Below are 26,443 nucleotides of genomic sequence, written 5' to 3'. Positions count from 1 at the left end.
TTATGTGGGGGTGGGGGGAGGCATGAAGATTTTACAGATGCTTAGGTAGGGCATGGGCAAAAAAAGGTTGGGGACCACTGCCCCAAAGCCATGTTTGTTTGTTTGTTTATTATGTATGTATTAATGAAATTTGTATGCCACCCATTCCCAAAGGACTCTGGGCGGCTTACAACAGCTAAAAGACAATATAAAAATAATTTAAAATCCCATTCAATACAATCATACAGTCTTATAGTGGCCGGATGCTTTTAAATAAACTATCATTTGTATTTTAGAAGAAAGTTTTTAGCGCGGAAAAACAGGCAACAAGAATTGTTTATGCCTCAATGAATGAGGAGAAGCGGATAGGGGGAAAGTCAAAGTGATTACTTTTGACAAGTGCAGCCGGCTCTGCTCCGGACTAGGGCAGGGAGAAAACTTCCCATCATTTTCTCCAGCTCAGGCTTAGGATGGATAACCTCTCCTGTTTTTGAAATGTTGGGGTGCGCGTTGTTTCCTCCCCTTAACGTGCTGACGAGGGGGAAAAAGAAACCCCGGAAAACAGATAAAAATCCCCCACAAATTCCCTGGGAAGAATCCACCAGAAACAAGGGGGGTGGGAAGACTCGGGGGGAGGGAGGTGTGTGAACTCAGGGAGAGAAAAGAGGGTTAGTAGGTCAAGAGGCAACCCGGGGGCTGGGTGGCTGGGGAGGGCCGGTCTCTTTCCCCCTCGGGAGACACGGGAAGGCCGGTCAGACCCAAAGAGGAACCAGAAGGGAGGCGAGCAGCCCCGAGTCCTCGGCAGGAGAGGCGCCGAGATCGCGGGGGGCTTCGGGCAAAAGGATTTCGCCCCAGCAGCTCCCCGGAGCCACACAAAGGGGACGCCGCCGCGGCCTCCTGTGTTTCCCTTCCCGCGAAGCGCCGCTTATTTTCCCGGAGCCAAGCCAAGCCCGGCCCCTCACCCTGTAAACTTACCCAGCCAGCCCCGCTGCTGCTGCTGCTAATCCTCCGCCTCCTGCAGCCGCGGCCGCGCTCAGTCCCCGTCGCCGCCACCGCTGCCCCCCGCGCCTTCGGCGTTGCCGCCACTGTTGCCGCTCTCACTTCGCTTCGCTTCGCTCCCAAGCGATCCCGCCGCTGTCGCAAAAAAAGGAAAAAAAAAAAAAGAGCTTCGCCTGCCTTCTCAGCCGCCAAGCGAGGCTTCGAGGAGCGACAGGCCCGGCCCGCGGGGCGCTTTACGGCAGCCTTTCGCCGAGGTTCTTCTTCTTCTTTCTTCCACGTGGATCGCTCCGGAGGAGAGGAGAGCCGCGTCCGGACGCCATGAAGCGGCCGAGTGAGTAGCGCGGCGGCTGTGAGCGGGGGGGACGAAACAGGGTTGGGAAGTCGGACGGTCGGTTAATAACTGGCGAGACGCGGGGGAAGAAGGAGCTCTGTCCAAGGGGGCTCTCCTGAGCCGTTGCTTCGCGAGCCGTTCCGCGATCCCGATCGGGAGCGCCGCTTGTCCTCCACCAGTAATGGAGCGTTAAGAGCCGCGTTCTGGACGAGCTCCTGCGATCTGTAAGGCCCGCCCGATCAACTCCTGATGTGATCCTGCCGCTTTGGGACCTGCTCTTCCGTCGCCAGCAGAGAGCTACACGAGGGCTGGAGATTGGAGAACGGTTCACGTGGCTTGCTTGTCTTATGGAGGTTTTCATTCTTCCCAGGCCATGGATTGTCCCAAAAGGTTGCCGCTGTTCAAAAGGCAACTGGACTTTCTTGTTGGGTTTTCCTTGAAAACGTTTAGAATTGAATGAGAAGCGAAACGTTTTCAAGGGGGGATTACCACCCCCCCGCCAGAAAGTCCAGTTGCCTTTTGAACAGCAGCATTTTATTTATTTGTTTTTATATTTATTTATGTATTTTTATATTTATTTATATTTATTTATTTCTATATATTTATTTATTTATTTTTATATTTTTATCCATACATACTTACATACATACTTACTTACTGCCCCCAGAGATTCGCATTATCTCTTCCCTACCGGTTTCCCGGAAAGCTGTTAAAACCTGGCTTTTCTGGCAGGCCTGTAATTAAGACTGATTGTTGCAAGTATGGTTTTATAATACTGCGATTTTAGTGATGTTTTTTATTGGTTTTTTACTTATATTGTATTTATAAACCTGTTAGCCGCTCAGAGTCCATTTGGAGTAAAAAATATAACATAAAACCTCCTAAAAACAGTTCGAAACCTCTAAAGCCAACAATCAAGCAATTAAAACAGCTAAGAAAAACCATGCATGTCTCTTGTGGCCAGATCCCTATGGTATACCATCTGATCAATGACCCCAGGCCTGCCAGAAAAGCCAGGTCTTTATGGCTTTTCAGAAGGCCAGTAAGGTGGGGGTATCTCAGGAGGTAGCTGGTTCTGTTCCGTAGCAGCAACAGAAAAGGCCCTGCCCCGTGGCCCACCAGCCGACACTGTTTAGCTGACTGGATCTGGAGAACACCCACATGGTAGGCCCTTATCGGTCACTGGGAGGTATGTGGTAGGAGGCAGTCTTGAAGATAGTCTGGCCCTCAGCCATGTAGGGCTTTAAAGGTGATACCCAACATATTTGGGACAACCCTTAAGTGGCATGCAAGCCATGTGACCCAAAGACTTTTCTCCAATCTCCACCCTTCATGGGAAGAAATGTCTTCTTCAGAACTGGATGAGAAGTGAAAAGTTTTCAAGGGGAACCCCCCCCCCCCAAAGTCCAGTTGCCTTTTGAATAGCCCCTTGCATGGCTTGCCTGCATCACCCACCAAAGCTGATGTAAAATTAAATAGCAAAAGAAGAAAAGGAAAATTCTAAGCAGAGTCTAGAAATGCAGCCCTATTTGCGCTTCTTATCTTGATTTTCTAATAAATTTTGCTGGTCTGTATGGCTTCTGATATAATCTTGTGTTCTCAAACAGAGATGAGTTAATTAAATTTCTACTTCTGCTGATGAATTCCTGTTGTCTTTTTAAAAAAGTTCAATGAATCGAAAGTTTACAATCTTAAAAATTATAAAATGAAGGGGGGAAAGCATTGGGAAAAGCCAAGGATATTATATACTGTCTCAGCCAACTATCTGTTACTTTAATGACCACAGACAATAAGCAATTGGGACTAATCCAAAATACTCAATGAGATTTAAATTTTAAGTACTCTGGAGCCAGAAAATATTTCATTCCCAATCATATTCTGTGTGTTCCTGTAAAGGCAGAATAAAATTGTAATATTACCTGTTATCTGGGTCTATTCGGACATTTTCTTTCCTGATTATTAAATTATGTTTTTAAATTCATAGTTGTGGGAAAGTAGTGTGGCACATATTTCATTTGTCCAATATATGTGATAAAATTGTAACTTTTTGCATTTTTGCCTTTCAGAGTTAAAGAAAGCTAGTAAGCGCATGACCTGCCACAAACGGTTTAAAATACAGAAAAAGGTAAATGTGTATTTTGAATTAATTCCTGCTTAAACAAGTATGGATTTTGCTGTTCCCTTTGTGTATCCCAGTTGTCTGTCCTGGCTTACAATTAGAGAACAGCTGGAGAACAGGGGAGAAAGTTTATTTGAATGCTTTTATGAGAAGTATGGATAGAACATAGAAGTTAATGTTATAATTAACTCTTCAGTAATATAATTCTTGCTTCAGAAGTTTTTGGTTCAACAGTCTTTTCTTTTCCATTCTTGAATTTCTCCTGTCTTCAGTTTAATTACTCTCTTTGTTATCATCAGTTGATCAGTTACCTTCAGAAAGAAGTAGAAAAGTGACATGCTTTCCTTACAATCTATTGGACTGTACAAGTAAAAAAGTTTCAAAGCTACAAAAATCAGAATAAAATTACTATTTGGTTTAACATTCATAGCTGACTCGAAATAGCAAAGATAAGGTACACTTTGATCCAAATTTGTGTGCCTTTCTTCTATTTTCATTGAAAGATGTTGCTTCCACTTTTGTGTTCTGATAAGAAAGAGATGAAAAAAATCAATAGTAGTAAAAGATTGCCTATGCTTTTAATAGGTACGAGAACACAACAAAAAACTTCGAAAACAAGCCAAGAAACATAAACACAAAAAGCCAAAGAAAGATCCTGGAGTTCCCAATACTGCTCCATTTAAAGAAGAGATTCTTCGGGAAGCTGAACATAGGAAGCAACAGGTAAAAACAGTTTAAACTTTGGTGTGCATCCATATAAATTTGGACAGCCATTTTTTATTAAAAGCAGAACTGATATTTACCAAGTACCTATCAGGAGTTTTAAAATCATTATTCCGTGTTTGCTGTGATGACAGAAAAAAGTAATATGTAGTAAAAGTAATTTGTATATCCGCCTATATCTGCTAAACTTATTAAAGCATATCTATACCACATGTCATGCAATGCAAAATGTATAAAGTCTGGTACAGTGAAATGGTGTAACCAGATAGACATTAGAAGAATGGCCATAATTAGTTTTAAAGCAAGGTCAGCAGATTTGTAATTGTCATGGTGCATAAGAAAATATTTTGTAGAATTAAATAAAATAATATTAAAATATATTTGGCAAGGGAAAAAAAGCAAGGGTAAGTTTGAAAACGTTGCAAGATTCTAAAAATAGAGGTAGTTTTGGGTTACCAGATTGGAGATTGTATTATCAGGCTTCAATATTTGGTTGAAAGAATGGGTTGGCTTGAGGAACAAATGACTCATTGACCTTGGAGGGACATGGTCTTGAATTAGATTGGCATGCTTTTGTATGGTATGGGAAAAATAAAATACATAGCTATTTCCAAAGACATTATGTTAGGAATGCACTATTATTAATGTGGGAGAAAATTAAAGAACAACATTATTTGAAAATACAGTAATAACTCATGATACGAACTTAGTTGGTGCAAGGAGGAGGTTCGTAAGACGAAAGGTTCGTAAGACGAAACATTGTTTCCCATAGGAAACTGTAAAGTCAATTAATCCGTGCAACCAAACCCCCCCCCCCCCCGGCAAAAAAACGGCTTTCGGCGACTGCTGGGAAGCCGCGCGGCTGTTTTAAAAGGTGACAGCCGGCCTGGGGGGCTTCCCAGCAACCTCCCGAACCCGGAAGTTCGGCAAAAGTTCGGGGTTCGGGAGGTTGCTGGGAAGCCCCCCAGGCCGGCTGTCACCTTTTAAAACAGCCGCGCGGCTTCCCAGCAGCTTCCAGAAGCCGAACGCCAAACCCGAACTTCCGCGTTCGGCGTTCGGAGACAGCTGGGAAGCCGCGCGGCCGTTTTAAAAGGTGACAGCCGGGCTGGGGGGCTTCCCAGCACTACCCCCCGAACCCGGAAGTTCGGCAAAAGTTTGGGGTTCGGGGGGGTGCTGGGAAGCCCCCCAGGCCGGCTGTGACCTTTTAAAACAGCCGCGCGGCTTCCCAGCTGTCTCCCGAAGCCGAACACCAAACCCGAACTTCCGCGTTCGGAGACAGCTGGGAAGCCGCGCGGCTGTTTTAAAAGGTGACAGCCGGGCTGGGGGGCTTCCCAGCACCACCCCGAACCCGGAAGTTCGGCAAAAGTTCGGAGTTTGGGGGGGGTGCTGGGAAGCCCCCCAGGCCGGCTGTGACCTTTTAAAACAGCCGTGCGGCTTCCCAGCTGTCTCCCGAAGCTGAACGCCAAACCCGAACTTCCGCGTTCGGCTTCGGGAGACAGCTGGGAAGCCGCGCGGCTGTTTTAAAAGGTCACAGCCGGTCTGGGGGGCTTCCCAGCACCCCCCCGAACCCGGAAGTTCGGCAAAAGTTCGGGGGGGTGCTGGGAAGCCCCCCAGGCCGGCTGTGACCTTTTAAAATAGCCGCGCGGCTTCCCAGCAGTCTCCGAACGCCGGTTCGTAACTCGAAAAAAGTTCGTAAGAAGAGGCAAAATTTTTCTGAACCCCGGGTTCGTATCACGAGTTGTTCGTAAGACGAGGGGTTCGTATCTTGAGGTACCACTGTACCAGTTTGGCTTTCCACAATGGAGGCAATGCTTTATCCAAATGTTATTGATACAGAGAATGTTACTAGATATAAAGATATTTTAAATGAAAAGGGCAAACTTTAAACAGGAACTGAGTGAACAAGGGATTGAGATAACATAGTGGTCATATGTGCAGATACAATCTACATACGAGAAGGATGTTAAAATATATGGTTTAAATAAAGAATTAGATCAGATATTAACAGGGACATATGAAATATATATATAGCTATTTGTTAAGTACTAAGATGGAAGATGAACAAGTTAAAGACAAAATGATAGTAAATGAATGGCTAAAAACTTTGGCCATTCAATTGAGTTAGATCAATGGCAGAAACTATGGGATAGAAACTATAAATTAAAAATGTCTACTGCATACAAAGACAATATTTATAAAATGTTTTATAGATGGCATTTTTCACTTTCAAGGTTAGCAAAGATGTTTAAGGATAAATATGCAAAATGTTGGAAGTGTCACCAGATACCTGATTTATGCTATCATATGTGGTACACATGTCAAAAAGCAAAAAAAAAAATGTACAAGAATACATTCATGGCTGAAAAAAATGATAAAACAACATATAGATTTGAAACTAGAGGCTTTTTTACCAGACAAATATAACAAAGGGAATGTATATCTGATTTTACATGCATTGACTGCAGTGAGAATAGTATTTGCATAACAATGGTGAAGTGAAGTGATCCCAATAGATGAAGATGCGATTAGAAAAATATTAGAAAGTGCAGAAATTGATAAGGTAACAATTACAATTAAGGGGAAAAAAGAAACTGAGTATTTTTTGACTTGTGAGTTATTTTATCAATGGCTAGCTGACAAAAAACGAGTTAGAAACAGAGAAATGTATGAAAGGATCAGTGATCTAAGGAAGATAGGTAAGCTTGGTTAAACAAACAGTATGATTATTACTGTTATTAATATTAATATAATTGATATTAATGCGATGAATACAGTTTAAACACTGACTATTATTTCCTAAAATGATTTGTACCCAGACAACACACTGTTCAATTGAAATTGGAATTTTTGTACATTAAAAATAAAAACTTATTACAAAAAACATATTTATATTTTTTTGCTAATAGCGTGAAGAATTGAAACAGAAGCAAAAACTTGCTCGTCAGAAGGAAATAGAAAAAAAACGCAACCAACAAGCAAATAAAAAGGATGCTGGGGATGAGGTATGAATTTTTAGGAAAGTACTACATTCACCTTGTGCTGGTCAGTGGAGAGGAATATTTCATTAACTTGAAAAATCATATTTCTTTCTTAGAATAATTGTATTTTGAAACTCTGCATTTTCACATATGTATCTAGTTATGGTTTGGGCAATCCAGCCTATGGCTACTCTAGAATGAAGTACAACTTCCCCATGTTGTTTACTATCTATTTGGAAATGCTATGGGAGATCATTATTCAGTTTAGAGTATGGTATTGTCAGTCTACTGTATCTGCAGATACTATACTGTGCCAATCTGCATGGTATAGGCCAGTGATGGTGAACCTATGGCACGGGTGGCACACGGAGCCATATCTGCTGGCACGCAAGGCTGTTGCCCTACCTCAGCTCCAACGTGCATGTGTGTGCTGGTAAGCTGATTTTTGGCTCACATAGAGGCTCTGGGAGGGTGTTTTTGGCTTCCAGAGAGCCTCCAGGGGGTGAGGGAGAGCATATTTATCTTTCCCCAGCTCCAGGGAAGCCATTGGAGCCCGGAGAGGGCAAAACATGAACTTACTGGGCTCACCAGAAGTTGGGGAACAGGCCGTTTCTGGCCTGCTGAGGGCCTCCACGGGGCGGGGAAAGCTGTTTTCACCCTCCCAAGGCATTGAGTTATGGGTGTGGGCACTCACAAATGTGCGATAGTGCACGCCCACGCTTTTTCGGCACCCAAGGAAAAAAAGATTCCCATTACTGGTACAGGCACTAGGTGAGGAAAACCAGGCTCATATTAAATCTAGCAAAATGGAGATGCCAGTTATATAAGCATCTTGACTGTATGGAAATATCGTGTCCCATGGTTGTTCTAGTTATGGTGCCATTCCTCCTGAAGGAGCACTGGCATTTAGGAATCCTTGATTTTTTTGTGAGGTGCCTTTGTTCAGCTTCAGTGATGCACAAGTGACCACCTTTTTTGAACCAGGAAGCCTTAGTGATACTAGCTCATAGTTTGATCACCACCTGATAGGATTCCTACAATACACTATGTGGTTCTGCCTTTACAGACAATGTGCTATAACTGGTGCAGAATGTAGTGACTTAGGCAGCTTATACTGAAGACTCATAATTGCAGAGTGGCCCACCTTCTGCACTTGCTGCTCTGATTGCCTATACATTTTGGAATCTAATGCAAAATACTGATTGTTGCAAATAAAACTTTCATTCAATGTTTACTGAGTTGTCAGGGGTTTGCTCACTATGATGATCTTTGAATATATAGGTTGGATCTAAAGATCCTACCTCTATGAAAAGCAACAGCGAAAAGAATATGCCAAAAGGCAGGTCATCTGTAATAATGCCCTATATCAGCAATGGGGAACCTTTTTTCCCTCAGGTACCAAAAGTGCGTGCACACAGATTCACGCCTGCGTGAGTGCCCACAGTCCTAATCCAATGCCTGGAGACAGCGAAAATTGCCTCCCTGCCCCCCCTCCCCCCGGCCCAGAGACCATTTGCAGACCAGAAACAGCCCGTTTCCCAACTTCTGGTAGGCCCAGTAGGCCCGTTTTTCACCCTCCAGAGGCTTCCCTGGAGCCTGGAAAGGGCAAAAACGCCCTCTCCATCCCCCCAGAGGCACTCCAGAAGCCAAAATTGCCCTCCCAGAACCTCTGTGTGAGCCAAAAATCAGCTGGCCTGCACGCTGGAGCTGAGCTAGGGCAACAACTCATGTGCCAGCAGATATGACCCTGTGTGCCATCTGTGGCATCCGTGCCATAGGTTTGTCATCACTACCCTATATAGTGAAACACACTGCTCTCCAGGGATGCTGGGTCCCTTCCCTTTTCAGAAGGCATTGAAAACTATTCTATTTCAGTTGACCTTTGGCCCCTAATGAAGAATTATCCATAACCACTTAGTTTTACATTTTAGACTGTTTTTCAGTGAATTGAAAAGTATTTTAGTTGGACTGGTAATATATTCTATTTTGTACACTGCAAGTGTGGATTAGAAGGGTATATAAATGCTATAAAATTGAAAAGAACTTTTATCATTGTTGCCTGCTATTATAAGTGATATTGTTTCCTAATTTCTAAATTTTCTTCTGATTTTTTTCTTTATTTATAGAAATCAACTACAAAGCAAAAAACTAAATCTAACCAGCAGGTCCCAAAAAACTCAAGCAAATCATTTTGTGAGGAGCTTAAAAAGGTGAGAAACTTTTTCATATTAAAAAAACGTTATATATTTATTTTATTTTTATAAGAGCTATTAATTTGAAAACTCACAAACCTTAAAGAATTGCTTTGTTTTTCTCTTGGAAGGAAGAGCATTCTTAAAATGCTCTTTGAGAAAAGACATTTAATGAAGCTCTTCGGTATCCTAAGTCTTAACGTTAGGTCTATGGAAATATAAATATCTAGAAGTTTTAGTTGCTTTGTGAAATTACCTGACAATAATAATTTGAACTACAGTGATCCCCCGCTCGTTGCGAGGGTTCCGTTCCAGGACCCCCCGCAACGAGCGGGTTTTCGCGAAGTAGCGCTGCGGAAGTAAAAACACCATCTGCGCATGTGCAGATGGTGTTTTTAACTTCCGCAGCGCTAGCGAGGAGCCGAAGATTGGGGGGCGGGGCGGCTGTTTTAAAACGTCGCCGCCGACATGGGGGGCTCGCTAGCACCCCCCCGAACCCCCAACCCGGGTTTGGGGGGGTGCTAGCAAGCCCCCCATGTCGGCGGGGATGTTTTAAAACACCCGCGCGGCTTTCCAATGAGTCCCGAAGACAAACGCAGAAGTTTGCCGTTTGTCTTCGGGACTCATTGGAAAGCTCCGATCGTTTTAAAACAGTTGCGCCGTTCTCCGCTGACTCCGGGCGAACTTCCCCGCTTTAGGAGTCAGCGGAGAACGGCGCGCCTGCTTGGCTTCGCTCGCCGCTGCAGCCAACGCGCGCTACGATCTTCCGGGCCAGCCAGGCTCAGTGACGGAAGGCAGCCGCTTGGCCCGGGATGCTGGGCCGAGAGGAGCCGGGCTTGATCCGCTGAGCCTGGCTGGCCCGGAAGATCGTAGCGCGCGTTGGCTGCAGCGGCGAGCGAAGCCAAGCCGGCAGCAATGTCGCCGCCGCTGCAGCCAACGCGCGCTACGATCTTCCGGGCCAGCCAGGCTCAGCGGATCAAGCCCGGCTCCTCTCGGCCCAGCATCCCGGGCCCAGCGGCTGCCTTCGGTCACTGAGCCTGGCTCGCCCGGAAGATCGTAGCGCGCGTTGGCTGCAGCGGCGGCGACATTGCTGCCGGCTTGGCTTCGCTCGCCGCTGCAGCCAACGCGCGCTACGATCTTCCGGGCGAGCCAGGCTCAGTGACGGAAGGCAGCCGCTTGGCCCGGGATGCTGGGCCGAAAGGAGCCGGGTTTGAAGATCGCAGCGCGCGTTGGCTGCGGTGGCGAGGGCTTGCAATGGAGGGTGGAGGAAGCGGCCATGGGAGGGCGAGCTGCCTCAGGGAGGAGGATCGGGCGGGACCAGGTGGGGGCTGGAATTTCTCCGCTGGGAAGAAGCGGCCAGGGCGAAGGGCGGGCGAGCGGCGAAGGGCGGGCGAGCGGGTGCTGGGGAGGGCTTCTCGCCCTCCCGCCAGCAAGAGGGGGAGCGAACGGCGTGGGCAGGCGAAGGGCGGGCGAGCGGCAGCGAGGAGTTTGCGTGGGCGGTGGGGAAACTCCTCGCTGACGCCAGCAAGAGGGGGAAGACCCAGGGAAGCCGCCCAGCAGCTGATCTCCCGGTTGCCATCTACGCATGCGTGCCCATAGAAAAAACGGGCACGCATGCGTAGATGGTATTTTGACTTCCGGGTTGAAAAATCGCAAATTACCCTGTTCGCAATGGTCGGGGACGCAATAACCGGGGGATCACTGTATTCATTATTGCATCCATTATGATCTCTTCGATTTTTTTTTTAATGCCGCCCTTCTCCTTAGACTCGGGGCGGCTTACAGTATGTTAGCAATAGTGCTTTTGAACCGAGCCAGCCTATTGCCCCCACAATCCGGGTCCTCATTTTACCCACCTCGGAAGGATGGGAGGCTGAGTCAACCTTGAGTCGGTGATGAGATTTGAACCGTTGACCTATAGATCTACAGTCAGTTTAGTGGCCTGCAATACAGCACTCTACCCACTGCGCCACCTCGACTCTTGCCAATGATTGGCAAAATATTGTCCTCTCTGTTTCATTTATGTATCCTCTTTCCTCCTTTCCTGGAGCAGATGGTTTAGGAAAGGAGAGTGCAAGGGAATTCCCCATCCTGAGCAAAATACCATTTCTCCAGCACCACATACTGCTTTTCAGTATATTCAAAGACAAAAAAATTACAGTAATAAAAATATTCTAGATATATTCCGAGCTATATTCTTTCCATTTTATTAAGTTTTGAACATTTACATATATAGCTTTGGTTATATATTTAAATGTTCCCAGCCATTTTTAGCATGGTTTCCACTAAAAATACCATGAGCTTGATAACGGTTGTGAAAACTAAATCCTCAGAGAATGTTGAATTCAATTTGTTGGGGAAGCTTTTTTTAAGTCCATTTGAATTACTCTTAGATTAACTTGACACCAAAATAGTACCACAAATGTCATGACTCAGAAGCATTCAAATGTAAATGAGTCTAATAGTCTCAAATGCCATATTGTTCTTTATTACTCTAGGTAATTGAGGCTTCAGATGTCATACTTGAAATCTTGGATGCTAGAGATCCTCTAGGCTGTAGATGTCCACAGGTTGAACAACTTATTGTTCAGTCTGAGGGAAGGAAAAAATTACTTCTGGTTTTAAATAAAATAGGTAAGTAAAATAAATAATTATTTTTACATAAACTTTTCAGCTCTATTCATAGATTAGTTAAGTCCAATGATTTGAAGATCTCGTGTGAAATTTAGAAATGGAGATAGGAGACTTGCCCCTTTTTTAAAAAAAAAATGCTAGTAGAGGATGGCTTGTATTTAAACTTTAGTGTTTGACTGCCTTGTTGATTACATTATCATTTAAATATTTTTTCAGTAGGATGTGAGCTATGAGGAGGCAATAAAACGTGCTGACCTGTATCTGGAGACTGTCAGATCCAACTCTGAGCTCACTCTTCCTGCTAGGGAAGCATAACTGATTCTTGTCATTCTCATTCTGTATATTTAGAAACACCTAGATTGCGCCCACGCAGTGTTTTGATCTTGTGAAAATCATTTTGCCTTCTAAGCTGCTGGCAGGCACACAAGGCATTACTCCCATTTAATGTGTCCCTGTGTTGAAAGAAATTGAAATAAAACTGACCACGGAAAGGCTTTTATTGAAATATTGATTAAACTGCTCCATTCTGTTCTGCTAAATTTAAACCTCAAAATTGTATTGATCTGCCTGCTGTATATCTCAGTCTCAGAATGCATCTGGTTCACTGAAGAGTTTAGAATTGCCTCTGGAATTACCTATATATAGCTGTGAATATCGTCTGGAGTATGGTACCTTTCCTTAACTATTAAATTTGAAATCTTGCGCATAACAAAAAATATCTTCTATGTTAAGCAAGCAGTTGTGAAATAGCAGCTATTTTGGCTGCTGGATTTTATTTTTATCTATCTTTATATCTTACATGATTGTCCAATAAAATTAATGATTTAATAGGCTTTACTGGTTTCTGTAGTTTTCAACATCTATGACTATGGGTTAACCATTTTAATAGGTTCATGCTGGGCAGCTTCATGAAGTAAATAATATGCCTCAATACTTGAGAAAGACGGCTAAATCTAAATCCAATGAAATAGAATCTTATTGCCCCAGTCAACTTAATTTGAACAGTTTGTTAGGGATTATGGGTAATGAGACTTTCAATGTGAAAGGAACAGGAAAAAATGTGATCCACAAGTTTTAAGATATTTATTTCTATTTTAAAATTGCATCAGAATAAGACATGGAATAATTTCTGCAATTAATTAATTACTTGCAGTAATATGTTCTTACTGCAAGTAGACAGAAGTGCTCTTTATATGATATACATCTAATAATCCTCCAAGACTTTAGAGATCAACCGATTGCAGACAACTGCAAATAGTTTTAAGTATTTAGTGAGTAGTTCACAAATGTTGTGAATCATAACTCAGTAGCTTTCTAGATGTAAGCCTGAAAAGGAATAAGGGATTTGGTAGAATCTTTTATGTCTGATAGATTTTATTAAAAAGCAGGGGGTTTTATGAGCTGCAACTTACTTTATCGGATACCTATTAATAAAATTGGTTAGTTGGGAAATGGGCTGCCAGGTTCCTTTTGATTTCCCCCCCATAGACTAACATAGTTCTCTTACTCAATGTTTGAAAAGCATGGATTGTTATACTATAGCATATTTTACATCAAGCTTTGTGTTTTTTCTCCTAGATCTGATACCAAAAGAAAACTTAGAGAATTGGTTAAATTATTTAAATAAAGATCTTCCAACCATTGCTTTTAAATCTGCAATGCAGATAAAAGACAGAACTGTGGTAAGAACATATTTTCCTGTCTTCTGCAATACTACCCAATCTGTTTTTATAATATTATTTGCATGCTATTGATAAAAGACTAAAGATAATACAAAATATTTTCTTCCTGTTTAATAAATGTTTAAATTGGTGTTCCTGAAGATACAGGTTCTGTAGAGATAGATTGTATTGCCACTATCATATATTTTTCTAGAAAATCCTTAATCTGAGTCCAACCCATTTTTCATACAGGAAACAAAATATTTCCATCCAAAAGGGGAGTCATTGGAAAAATGATTATACTATGATACTGCCATTATTGTTAGATAGAAAAAATGTTTATTTTCCTTTGAAATTTATATATTATTTATTAATTGGATTTGTATGCCGCCCCTCTCCGAGGCCTCTTTTCTGAGTGTCTTTTCTGAAATAAGCAAGGGTGCTAATATTACCAGATATAAGATAATAGTTGTACTTCCTCAGTTGTGTTGATTGTTTTTTTCTTAATAACTTTGACTAGAAAACTATTTTGGGATTATCTAGTGCTAAAAAGCTTTTGTGTTTTCCCTCCCTAAATAAATGATAAGGGCTTGAACAAAATTGGGGACAAGAGAGATTGAGTATCATATAAAATAGTTCTGAGGTCTTTATTATTGTATTTATTTAAAAATGCATTATCTAGGATTTTGTGCCTTTCCATTTTATTCACATTAATTCTGAATAAAGTTAATATGTAAAATTTCAGCAATATTCTATGAAAGGTTCTTTTCCTATTTTATTCTACAATAGAAGAAGTTGTGGTAAGTACCACTACAGATGGTAATGCTTTTTGTTTAGATACAAATTCATAAATTAGTTTCCCTTTTACAGATTTCATGAATTTATCCTAATTGCTTTGTTTAGATAAAAAGCCATAAATTATTTTTTCTTTTTCAGAGATTCCATGGATTGATTATAACTGATTCTTTGACTTAAATTCTTCTTTCAGTAAAAAGCTGTTTTTAACTTATCAGGCTCTTTGTCGTATAAGCCAGTGTTTTTCAACCAGTGTGCCGCGGCACACTAGTGTGCCATGAGACATGGTCAGGTATGCCGCGAAGCTCAGAGAAAGAAAGCAAGAGAGAGAAAGAGCAACAGAGAGAAAGAGAACAAGAGAGAGAGAGAAAGCAAGAGAGAGAGAGAAAGAAAGCAATAGAGAGAGGGAGAGAGAGGGAGAGGGAGGGAAGGAGAGAGAGAGAAAGACATAGAGGGAGGGAGGGAGAGAGAAAGATAGCAAAAAAGATAGGAAGGAAGGAAGAGAAAGAAAGAGGGATGGAGAGAGAAAGAAGGAAGGCAGAGAAAGAGGGGGGAGAGAGAAATAGAGCGAAAGGGAGGAAGAGCTAGAGAGAATTTTTTTGTCCAAACTTTTTTTAGCCCCCACCCTCTCCCCGCTCAATGTGCCCCAGGGTTTTGTTAATGTAAAAAATGTGCCGCGTCTCAAAAAAGGTTGAAAATCACTGGTATAAGCCTGTATCTTTTAGTCTATTCTGGTAGAAATATGTTTCTCTGTGAAATAGATATTTACTGGTCTTACTTTAAATTTACAGCAAGAGAAAAGAAAGACAAAGAAGAATAGTGCAAAGAATAGTGCATACCTAGAATTATCAAGAGCAAGCAAATGCTTTGGAAGTCAATGTCTCCTGAAACTTCTGCAAGAATATTGTATGACTAAAGATGAAGTTATACAGGTTGGGGTGATAGGTAAGTTTGCCTTGTCTGTATGGAATTCTGTGAATTATAGTACATACTGGTATATAGTAAGGAAAGCTATGGACATTCATGCTTTAAAATATACATAACATATTGTAATTGGTCACATTATACATTTTTTATGCTGATGATGCCTGCTTATTTTTAATACTGGAGTGAGAAATGAGGATATGTGTATTTTTCTTAGTCTCATGGTGAAGACTTCAGATCCAACTCTGATCTTGCTCTATAGGCACTTTAAAAAATGAAAACCCAATTGGCCCCAGTTATTCTAACTAATATTTCCAAAGAATGTAACGTTGTCCACAATCAAGACAAAAATGTACTACATTTTATTCTTCCACTCAGTCATTGTTATATTTCAAACCTAAATGTAATAGCCAAATGAATGGAAGGTTGAAATAGGAATATTTAAAGTGACATTCCTAGAATATCAAGTTATTTGAAGATGCTATATTTACGTTCATGGGTGTTGTGGAACTAAAAATAGAATTTATCCATCTAAATCTCTGATATTCAAAATAATTCATTTCAGGTTATGTTTTACAAAAGTTTTTTGTTTTATGATGGGCTTTAGGTTTTCCAAACGTCGGCAAAAGCAGTATAATCAATAGTCTGAAAGAGGTACGTGCCTGCAACGTGGGACCAGAGAGAGGCTTAACAAAGTAAGTGTTGTAATCGAGCACACACATGCATACTTATGCATGGGTTGGTTTTACTGGGTCCCTTGGTCCTTCTCCCATAACCAGGGGTGGGCTACTGCCCGGATGGGGGGGGAACACAGTGGCGTAGCGAAAGTGGAGCTCCACCCCAGAGTATCCAATTTGCACTGAAAGATGTTGAAAGAAAATGCAAGGCGTCCTGCATAAGCCATGGCCACAGTGTGGTAGTAAAAATTTTGATAGCTCTTCATTGCATAATTTAATCCTTGGGGGGTCTGCCCAATGTCTGCCATTATCCATTTTTTACAGAGAAATTTTTTTTCTGCATCTTTTGTCAGGAGGAAAAGTGTGGGGGAAACTTGTTTTTCTTATCTGTAGGCTTGTAAACTGGCCAGAATGTGCAGCAGTTTTACATAGAATTACCTAGATCACTGATGGTGAACCTTTTTTCCCTCGGGTGCCAAAAGAGTGTGCGTGTATGTGTGAGTACCCACACCCATTATTCAATGCCTGCGGAGGGCGGAAACAGCTTCCCCCATCCCTGGAGGCTCTCTGGAGGCTGGAAATGGTCTATTTCTCAACTTCTGATGGGCCCAATAGGCTCATGTTTCACCCTCTCCAAAGGCTTCCCTGGAGCCGGAGGAGGGTAAAAATGCCCTCCCCCATCCCCCTGAAGGCTGTCTGGAAGACAAAAATGCCCTCCCAAGCACATGTGTGAGCCACAAGTCAGCTGGCTGGCACACACATGCACATTGGAGCTGATCTAGGGCAACAGCTCGCATGTCAGCAGATATGGCTCCGTATGGCACCCGTGCCATAGGTTTGCCATCACTGACCTAGATCATGTTTTTTATAAAGTTTTATTTTTTAAAAATCCTAATTTAAAGTTAGCTAAGATAGCTATTTCCTTCAGTAGCTTCTTTCAAAGATTTTCTCCAATCCTTCTGTGGATTCCTTTATTCTGCCATCTGTTTCCTCATAATTCTGGTTGTGCATGCACCTGATTCATCCCAACCATTATGTCTCTGTTCTGTTAAGGTCCATACAAATAGTGCACATTGAAAAATGCATCAAGATGTTGGACAGTCCCTGTATACTTGCAGCACCTTCATGCACTGCTCTAACTCTAGCACTGAGAAGTATCACATATGCTGAAAACCTACCTGGTTCAGTAGATGCTGTTCTGAAGCACTGTAGGAAACAGCAGGTAAGATACTACAGTTTTACCATTTGTAGCCTTTTTACAAGCTTTTGATTAAATCTTTCTATAATTCAGTGTAGGATTTGAGCAGTACAGCTAGATGACACTGAATTCATTAATAATTTGGCACATCAGTGAAATGAAATTTTACTGTGGAACTACGTTGTTATTGTGTTGATTGTATCTACAATAGAAGGGAATATTTTTCTATTTATACAATAGAAAATATAATCGTGGTTAGCATGTCACCATTTAGGCAAGTAAGAAATGAGGATACTTGCTATGTCATACTGTTACGGTGATGACATCAGATCCAACTCTGATCTTGCTGTACCCTTAAATGGTGCTTTTTGATCAGCTTTATTTTTTCCAAAGTAGTGATTTATATAAATGAATTGGAGAGGAAGTAGGCAACTGGCTGTGGCCAGCTGATTTTTTTTTGTATTTTTCAGAGTATAAGACACATCTCCCCCCCTAAAAGAGGGTGGGAGTGTTGGTGCATCTTATACACCAAATACAGCCACTTTCGGCCTCCCAAAGCTTTGCCCTGTGTGAAAATGGTGCACAGAGAGTTTCGGAGGTCTGCAGAGTGATCCTGGGAGCTGGGGGAGGGCCAAAACTTTTTTTCCTTACTTACCTCTTTGAAATATTGGTGCATTTTATAGTCCAAAAATATAGTATGTAGGGATTCCTTCATATAAGAAGACAATTTTGAGAGTTAAATACTAGTGGGGGTTTTCTTCTGTTCTAGATCATGTTACACTATAACATCTCAGACTACAGGAATTCTCTGGAATTTTTAACTTTGCTTGCTCAAAAGAGAGGAATGTTGAAAAAAGGTGGTCTTCCTAATACAGAAGGTGCGGCTAAATTACTTCTCTGTGACTGGACAGGGTAAATATGTGGTCATTTAATTACAATAAAACAAATTATTCTGCTATAGTGGTGAGATTTAAAAAAAATTATAAGAGTTGTGCTTGGAAGATCAAACAGTAAATTTATCATGTGTCTGTTTGAATGCTAAGATTGTTGTTCCTCCTGGAACTCTACAGCTTGCTATAAGTGTAAAATTTCAGAGGTAGGGAAGAACCTCCTTTATATATTTACTGGGGACTGAGTCAGGGATTTTCCCATGCAAAATGTGTAGTATTGAATCTTAAATAAACAAAGATTATTTACAGTTTTAAGTATATATTCCATGCCATGCTATGACATAAAGTAGTATTAAGATAAACATTGTCTGAAACATAGCATTTTGCAAAACATGAAGACCATTGAAGAGTAGAAGGCAGCCAAAAGAGCAGAGAGAGAAGGGAGAAGTAGGCAGATAGACGGATTGGATGGGTGCCAAGAGCCCATTTCTTTGAGCATGTGACTGAAAAGGGCACTGCAAAAATCTAACTTCAGTGACTTCACTGAAGGTCAGCACTATTGTGACTGAATGGTTGTTGAACAGATGGTCATTAAACATAGAAACATAGAAGTCTGATGGCAGAAAAAGACCTCATGGTCCATCTAGTCTGCCCTTATACTATTTTCTGTATTTTATCTTAGGATGGATATATGTTTTTCCCAGGCATGTTTAAATTCAGTTACTGTGGATTTATCTACCACGTCTGCTGGAAGTTTGTTCCAAGGATCTACTACTCTTTCAGTAAAATAATATTTTCTCATGTTGCTTTTGATCTTTCCCCCAACTAACTTCAGATTGTGTCCCCAAGGACTACCTGTATACCACGGGTGAAAATTCAACAGGTTCTGGAGAACTGGTAGCAGAAATTTTGAGTAGTTCGGAGAACTGGCAAATACCACCTCTGCATGGCCCCAGAGTGGGGAGCAAAGAGGGATTTTGCAGTATCCTTCCCCTGCCATGCCCACCAAGTCAGACCCACAGAACCGTTAGCGAAAAGCTCTGAATTTCACCCCTGCTGTATATTGATTGCAATTAATCTGAGTCAATGCTTAGTTTAGAACATGCACCGTGAATATCAAAGAATGAGAACATTAAGGGAGACACCAAGATAGTGATAAATGTTGAAGAGAGTTTTATTAGGAAATTGTTCCGGAATCGTCAGAAGGGTACAACCCAAACATCTAGGGGAATCCAAATAGTAGGATTTTAGAACTATACTCATGAGGAAATTGGTTAAAAAGAGCCAATCTTAAAGCCATTTCCCCCCACTCTTCTGCCCTTTGGAATGTTTCTCTCTGTGTTGAGATAATTAAGCAAAAGGAAATTAATACAGTGGTACCTCAAGATACGAACCCCTCGTCTTACGAACAACTCGTGATACGAACCCGGGGTTCAGAAAAATTTTGCCTCTTCTTACGAACTTTTTTCGAGTTACGAACCGGCGTTCGGAGACTGCTGGGAAGCCGCTCGGCTGTTTTAAAAGGTGACAGTCGGGCGGCGGGGCTTCCCAGAAGCCTCCCGAACGCCGGTTCGTAACTCAAACAAAGTTCGTAAGAAGGGGCAAAATTTTTCTGAACCCCGGGTTTGGTTCGGGAGGTTGCTGGGAAGCCCCCCAGCCCGGCTGTCACCTTTTAAAATAGCCGCGCCGCTTCCCAGCTGTCTCCTGAAGCCGAACGCGGAAGTTCGGCTTTGGCGTTCGGCTTCAGGAGACAGCTGGGAAGCGGCGCAGCTGTTTTAAAAGGTCGCAGCCGGCCTGGGGGGCTTCCCAGCAACCCCCCGAACCCGACAGCCCCCCCACCCCAGCACTTTTGAATCCCGCCGCTTCTGCTGGATACGTGCGATGGGTGGGACGAGCGGCGCGGAAGCCGGTGGCTGTGGCAGCTCGTCCCACCCATCGCCCGTATCCAGCAGAAGCTGCTGGATTCAAAGTGCTGGGGTGGGGTGGGGGTCCCGACAGCCCCCCCCAGCACTTTTGAATCCCGCCGGCCAAGAGCACTCGGGCAGCAGCTTCTGCTGGATACGTGCGATGGGTGGGACGAGCAGTGCGGAAGCCGGTGGCTGTGGTAGCTCGTCCCACCCATCGCCCGTATCCAGCAGAAGCTGCTGGATTCAAAGTGCTGGGGTGGGTGGGTGTCCCAACAGCCCCCCCACCCCAGCACTTTTGAATCCCGCCGCTTCTGCTGGATACGTGTGATGGGTGGGACGAGCGGCGCGGAAGCCGGAGCCCGGCCCCGTGGGCTCGGTTACATCTTCCGCTGCCAGCCAGGCAGCGCAACGAAGAGAGGCATTCGCTTTCCTCCCGCCGGCCCCTCAATCGGGCCGGCAGGGAACAGAATGGAGCCTTCCGCGGCGGCTGCCTGCTGGGCTGGTAAGGGGGGGGAGCCGAGCCCAGCCCCGTGGCATTCGCTTTCCTCCTGCCCGCAGCCGACTGATCGTGGACGGCTTCCCGATCTCGGAGAGCTTCCTGGGCATGAAAGCTCGCGAATGCAACAAGGACAAAAGCCAGGATGCTCTCCGAGAACGGGAAGGAGCCCACGGTCAGACGGCTGCGTGCGGGAGGAAAGCGAATGCCTCTCTTTGTTGCGCTTCCGCCAGCATGGCCTGGCTGGCAGCGGAAGATGTAACCGAGCCCACGGGGCTGGGCTCGGCTCCCCCTCTTACCAGCCCAGCAGGCAGCTGCCGTGGAAGGCTCCGTTCTGTTCCCTGCCGGCCACGGAGCCCGGCCCCGTGGGCTCGGTTACATCTTCCACTGCCAGCCAGGCAGCGCAACGAAGAGAGGCATTCGCTTTCTTCCCGCCGGCCCCTCAATCGGGCTGGCAGGGAACAGAATGGAGCCAGCCCAGAAGCAAGAGACGCAGGATCGGGCCGGCGGCAGGCGAGGCAGCAGGTCTGCATCCTGGGCGGGCGGCGGGCGAGGAGGTGCGGCCGCGCGGCGACAGCAGCGGTTCTCCTCACTTCGGAGACCTTCCTGGGAATTAAAGCTCGCGAATCCAACAAGAACGAAAGCCAGGAAGCTCTCTCTGGCGGAGACCGTCGGCCCCTCAATCGGGCCGGCAGGGAACAGAGCGGAGCCCACATGGCTGTGCTCCGTGACGGGGATCACTGGCTTGCCTAGCGGGCTGGGAGGGAGGCAGAATACGGGAGGAGGAGGAAGAGGAGGAGGAGGGAGGAAGGAGAGAGAGAGAGGGAAGCCGCCCGGCTGTTTTAAAAGGTGACAGCCGGGCGGCAGCGTTTTTTTGCGGGGGGTTTTTTTTGTTGCACGGATTAATTGACTTTACATTGTTTCCTATGGGAAACAATGTTTCGTCTTACGAACCTTTCGTCTTACGAACCTCCCCCTGGAACCAATTAAGTTCATATCTTGAGGTTCCACTGTATATGTATTTACATTCATTGGAGCGCAAGGGATTTATTAAAAAAGTAAAAGGTAGACATAGTGGGGAAATAGACATGGACAGCCATGCCTAGTACAGCTCAGTGGAAATACACAGGGATAGAAATCCCAGTGCAGTTCAGGGTGGCAAAGAAAAGCTTTCAGTGTGAAATTGATTAGGATTTTGTCTATCTGGCAGCAACTACCAGTAGAAGATTTGAATCAACTAATTAAGGTTACTTTCTTTAGGAAAGTATTGTGTTGCAGGAAAAAAGCAGCCAAGGAAAAGATAGCTTGTTTATAAGCAACTTCTCTGCCCTGCACTGCAGAACTGGGACAGGGACAGGCACTGGATAAGATGATACCCTACTGGCCATAGTGCTGAACCATGTGACTGTAATGGTCACAAGTACACATGTTGGCCACTTAGTTACTGTTTCATCAGTCATCATTGCAAAGGGTCACTGTGAGTTAGTGGGTGAAGAAGGACTACCTTATATGTGTATATGCAGAAAGATATTGTCCAGCTATTTCATCTGAGGGATTTTTATATTTCTGCCCAAGAGTGAAAATCTCTTCTAAATGTCCTTTTTTTCAGTGCCAAAGTTAGTTACTATTCTCGACCTCCTGAACCATGGGCTCTGTCTCCACATCTTTCCAGGGAAGGAGTAGCAACAATACAGGAAGGTTTTGATTTTGAGGAACTGGAAGAAGATAACAAAAATACTGTAAATGGTGAGATTAATCTAACCCTAACCCTCTCTCATTTTATATACATATAAGAGCAAAATCCATAGTGACATAGTATAAATTACTAAATGGTTTACATATTACAGAATAGACTTTTTCCAGAGGCTCTGTTTGAATTCCATGAAAAAAATATTGGTTCTGTTAGATATGTTTCACATCTCCAGGAAAACAAAGTTTTACCTCAACGTTAACTATATAGGAATGTTAACTCTTCTCCATTAACTGCTTTCTCCTACATAAAATTATTTATATATACTAGAAATAATTAAACTTATTTAAGTTTACTTCAGTGCTCTTTTGCTTGAAATAGCTTATCCTGACCCTGGTTGAGCTTTATTGAAAGATGCAGATTTATAGTGTTAATTGTCTCATGAACATTACAATTCATCAGGAGTTATAAAACATTTTTGTTTGTGGTACTTGGAGGTGCAGGGGTTTCTAATTGACTTTTCTAGTTTCTCTTCATATTACCTATTCATCTAGAAGTACGTACTTGGCTTTATGTTTGATTTAAGGTTTGTTTATAATAGTGCAATGTTAAAACTGACAAAATTTTAAGAAATTCTGGAATTGTAATGGAGTTGGGTGGCTTTGGAGATGTGGTAAATATTAGGAATATTCTTATCAAGAAAGACATATAGTCATAAGTAGCTTTGTGGAGGTTTATAATTTTGAACAGTTGCTAAGCAATAGACCATAAGCCAAGGATTACATGCAGCCAATGCTCCTCCGTTTATTTATTTTTTCCCATTAGTAAAAAAAATAGTAAATAGTCTTGCTAATTAGCAGTCTTACTAACAAACTTGAAAGTGTTGCAACATAATTCATTTCTGTGGCAGTTTATCTTTTGGCAAAATGCCCTAGAAAGTTCTGTTTGTTCAGTCAGTCTCTCAAGGGAATATTTCTTTTTTAGCTAATAAATACCCTAATCAGGCAAGCACTATTGTCTTCCAATCTCCTGGCTTCACGGATGGCATTATGGAAGATAATGAACAATCAGAAGAAGCCCTGGAATCACAGAATGCGGAAGAAAATGATGCAGAATTAACTGAAGAAGAAATGGAGGATGATGAAAGTGACCTTGATGATGTGGAAGAGGTAACAATTGAATTTTAAAATGTTTAGGATGCTGTCCAGTGAGATCTTTTCTTGCCTGAATTGTTTCTCCTGTGAATGAACCAGTAGGAATACATTTTCTACTGTGTGCAAGGAAGGAGAAAGAAGTCACGTTACACAGGGAAAACCCTGTTCAAGTAATATGGGACTTCATATGTAATATTAAGAAATTTCAAACTATAGTTTGTGGAGTAATTACTCAGATTTTGAAGGATAGATATTTGAAGCCCTGTTAATACAGAATGGATTTTAATTCCTAGCTTTAAAATGGAGATCAGCCAATAACCTAGAGCAGTGATGGCGAACCTATGGCACAGGTGGCATGCAAAGCCATATTTGCTGGTACGCGAGCCATTGCCCTAGCATGTGTGCCAGCCAGCTGATTTTTGGCTCACACAGAGGCTCTGAGAGGGCGTTTTCGGCTTCCAGAGAGTCTCCAGGGGGATGAGGGAGGGCATTTTTACTTTCCTCCAGCTCAAGGGAAGCCTTTGGAGCAGGGGTGGGCAATTAATTTTGCCATGGGGCTGCATGAGAATTTGGGATGGTTTTAGAGGGCCGGACTAATATAATTAACTCAGTTCTACCCAATACTGTAAAGACCCAGACCCTGGCCTGACCTAAACACCCAGACCCACTCTACAGACCCCTAATTGTTTCCTTTACAGCAACACGGTGCACCACAGTCACTGCGCTGGATTGTTTGTGTGGTTTCTGTGCTCGGACGCTCGGTAGGAGGTCGGGGTCTGCTCCAGTACGAAGATGAAAGAGCTCACCGCGTCTGCCGGGACTTCTCTGATTCGTGGTTTCCTCATGATTCATCAGGAAAGTAGGAACCGGAGTCCCAGTAGACGCGGTGAGCTCTTTCATCTTCGTACTGGAGCAGACCCCGACCTCCGCAGACTGGTCACAGATAGTGGGCAGGCCGGTCACAAACAGTGGGCGGGCTGAATGCGGCCCATGGGCCACCCCTTGCCCAGGTCTGCTTTGGAGCCTGGGGAGGGCGAAACACGAGCCTACTGGGCCCACCAGAAATTGGGAAACAGGCCATTTCCCCCCCTCCAGAGGGCCTCTGTGGGGCAGGGGGAAACTGTTTTCGCCCTCCCCAGGCATTGAATTATGGGCATGCACGATAGCACATATGCATACTATTTCGGCACCTGAGGGAAAAAAGGTTCGCCATCACTAATCTAGAGTATATAGGAAGCATCTGCATCTGGTTTTCCTATGTCAGTAATGTTGATATAGCAATTATTAATCTTGTTTTAGGAAAGTGACAGATTAATGAGTAGTCAAACACCCTCTGAAGAATTGAAAGCAAAAAATGAAAATGTGGACATTTTATCTACAGGTATATATGAAACCTACACAATTTTACAGAAGTAAATATTTAAATAGAAAAAAACCCCAAATATACTAAACTTGGTTTTTTTTCTTTAGATGATAAACAACTCAAAACCAGTGACCTGGATGATGCTTATGACTTCAATACCGATTACATGTGAAGAAAATATTATAAAATTTCAAGAATTTTTCACATTGTGGAATGCATTCCTAATCTGTTTTTACAGTTACTGAACACCACTCTTGTAAATATTTTGGAAATAGCGTCTGATGAAAAAGATGCTTTCTGATGTAGTAAATTTTGTTCAGTAAATGCTTTGATCACGAACTACAAGCAGAAGTAAAACCAATGTTTTACAAAAGCAGAATGAAGCAACACTTTAGACTGTAACCTGTGTAGGGCTTATGTGGAATAAGGATGGATAACAAAGGTGTTTCTACTTTCCAAACTGAAAAAAACTGAGCTGCGTTGCAGAAAATCCTATGGTGAAATGAAAATTATTTTTCTTGGGCTTTTTCTTCTTCTTTCTACAATAGTAACCTTAGTACTAAGATGAAAGTTGCAGCCTATAAAGGATAAAGGAACAGGTTAAAATAGCTTCTTTCCTGAAGTATGTATTTTTCATGATTCTGTAGTCTCAGTTCCATCTTAATAAGGCATTGTTATGTTATATAATGGAAGTCATAATGCAGGTTTCTGAAGAACATATATGTAATTAGAAAATATAACCAAAAAGTGTACATATATTTGTGATGTCTTTTTGCTCAATATGTAAGCATATGTAGCCATATAGAATATGCAACCTTGCAGGAAATCCAGGTGGTGTTTTTTTAAAAAAATGATAAAATCACATATTTTGATCTAATTTCTCTTTGGGTGTAAATACAGAGGCAAGTATATAACCTATAATGCAGAACAGCCAAAACCCTTTCCCATCCACTATTTATCTCCATTTGTTCTATTTTCAGCCACCATTTCATGTCTCAGATGAATATAGACAAAATGAGTAGATTTACAAGGCTTACCTAATTATCCTGATAATTAGAAAGACAAAACTGGTTCAGCCTTTTTTGAACAAGAATCATTCTTAAGATCAAAATTTACTTTTTCTTTCAATTTGTCAATTTTTCTTGCAAATTTCTAATTATTTTAATATGCATCTACCAAATGATGCTTACGAAGCCGAGTCCATTCACTGGAGGAAGTTATTGTAAGACATTTATTTATTTTAATTTATTTTATTAAATTTATATGTTGTCCAACTCTCAAAGGACTCCAGGTGGCTTAACAACGTAATAAAATATTTAAAACATCTTAAACATTAAAACAACTAAAACCCATACGTATCATTCCATGGCTGGATTTCGCCGATTACAACAATGAGATTAGTGGCCCCAGGCCTGCCAGAAAAGCCAGGTCTTAACTGCTTTTTGGAAGGCCAATAAGGTGGAGGCAGTCCTGACCTCTATAGGTACTTGATTCCAAAGATCTGGGGCAGCCACAGAGGAGGCCCTCCCTTGTGGGCCTGCCAGCCAACACTGTTTAGCTGACGGGACCAGGAGACCAACTCTGGGATGTCACCAGTCGCTGGGAGTTGTGTGGCAGAAGGCGGTCTCAAAGATAACCTGGCCCTAAGCCATGTAGGGATTTAAAGTTAATGACCAACACCTTGAATTGTGCCCGGAGACCAATAGGGGGCCAGTGTAGCTCACCGAGGATTG

General features: G+C 42.9%; 2 protein-coding genes and 2 non-coding genes across 5 annotated transcripts in view; 3 read left to right on the top strand and 1 right to left on the bottom strand.

Annotated features, from left to right (window-relative positions):
- Window positions 1-931: 931 nt before the first annotated feature.
- On the top strand, window positions 932-25,587 carry GNL3 (G protein nucleolar 3). The gene is made up of 15 exons (XM_070738653.1): window positions 932-1,309; window positions 3,376-3,434; window positions 4,014-4,151; window positions 7,058-7,153; window positions 9,256-9,339; window positions 11,820-11,955; window positions 13,534-13,637; window positions 15,203-15,356; window positions 15,943-16,030; window positions 17,066-17,234; window positions 17,980-18,122; window positions 22,113-22,249; window positions 23,178-23,362; window positions 24,647-24,728; window positions 24,818-25,587. The coding sequence occupies exons 1-15, from the start codon at window positions 1,297-1,299 to the stop codon at window positions 24,880-24,882; spliced, it is 1,653 nt and encodes a 550-aa protein (XP_070594754.1). The 5' UTR covers window positions 932-1,296; the 3' UTR covers window positions 24,883-25,587.
- GLT8D1 (glycosyltransferase 8 domain containing 1) overlaps window positions 3,654-26,443 on the bottom strand; it is a 37,091-nt gene continuing 14,301 nt past the window's right edge. Inside the window, exon 12 of one of the 2 annotated variants that reach the window (XM_070738656.1) lies at window positions 3,654-3,739. In XM_070738656.1, coding sequence (XP_070594757.1) covers window positions 3,736-3,739 — 4 coding nt within the window. In that variant the 3' untranslated portion in view covers window positions 3,654-3,735. Of the gene's footprint in view, window positions 3,740-3,916; window positions 3,954-26,443 lie in introns of those variants that run through there. The other variant, XM_070738657.1, reaches the window with a different exon arrangement.
- LOC139163280 (small nucleolar RNA SNORD19) lies at window positions 12,180-12,255 on the top strand. Its single transcript, XR_011558445.1, has one exon. It is a non-coding gene; the product is annotated as a small nucleolar RNA SNORD19 (small nucleolar RNA).
- LOC139163281 (small nucleolar RNA SNORD19) lies at window positions 17,491-17,564 on the top strand. The gene has a single exon (XR_011558446.1). It is a non-coding gene; the product is annotated as a small nucleolar RNA SNORD19 (small nucleolar RNA).

This window comes from Erythrolamprus reginae, chromosome 2 (assembly GCF_031021105.1).
Source record: "Erythrolamprus reginae isolate rEryReg1 chromosome 2, rEryReg1.hap1, whole genome shotgun sequence".
In the NCBI taxonomy this organism is placed as follows: domain Eukaryota; kingdom Metazoa; phylum Chordata; class Lepidosauria; order Squamata; family Dipsadidae; genus Erythrolamprus; species Erythrolamprus reginae.
This window is presented reverse-complemented; position numbering and strand designations above follow the sequence as displayed.

What these genes read in the sequence shown, in the direction of transcription:
- GNL3 (XM_070738653.1), top strand. An exon ending in TTTGTGAGGAGCTTAAAAAG is followed by an intron (nt 9,340 to 11,819) that starts GTGAGAAACTTT and finishes TTATTACTCTAG; the next exon opens with GTAATTGAGGCTTCAGATGT. An exon ending in CCAGAGAGAGGCTTAACAAA is followed by an intron (nt 16,031 to 17,065) that starts GTAAGTGTTGTA and finishes TGTTCTGTTAAG; the next exon opens with GTCCATACAAATAGTGCACA.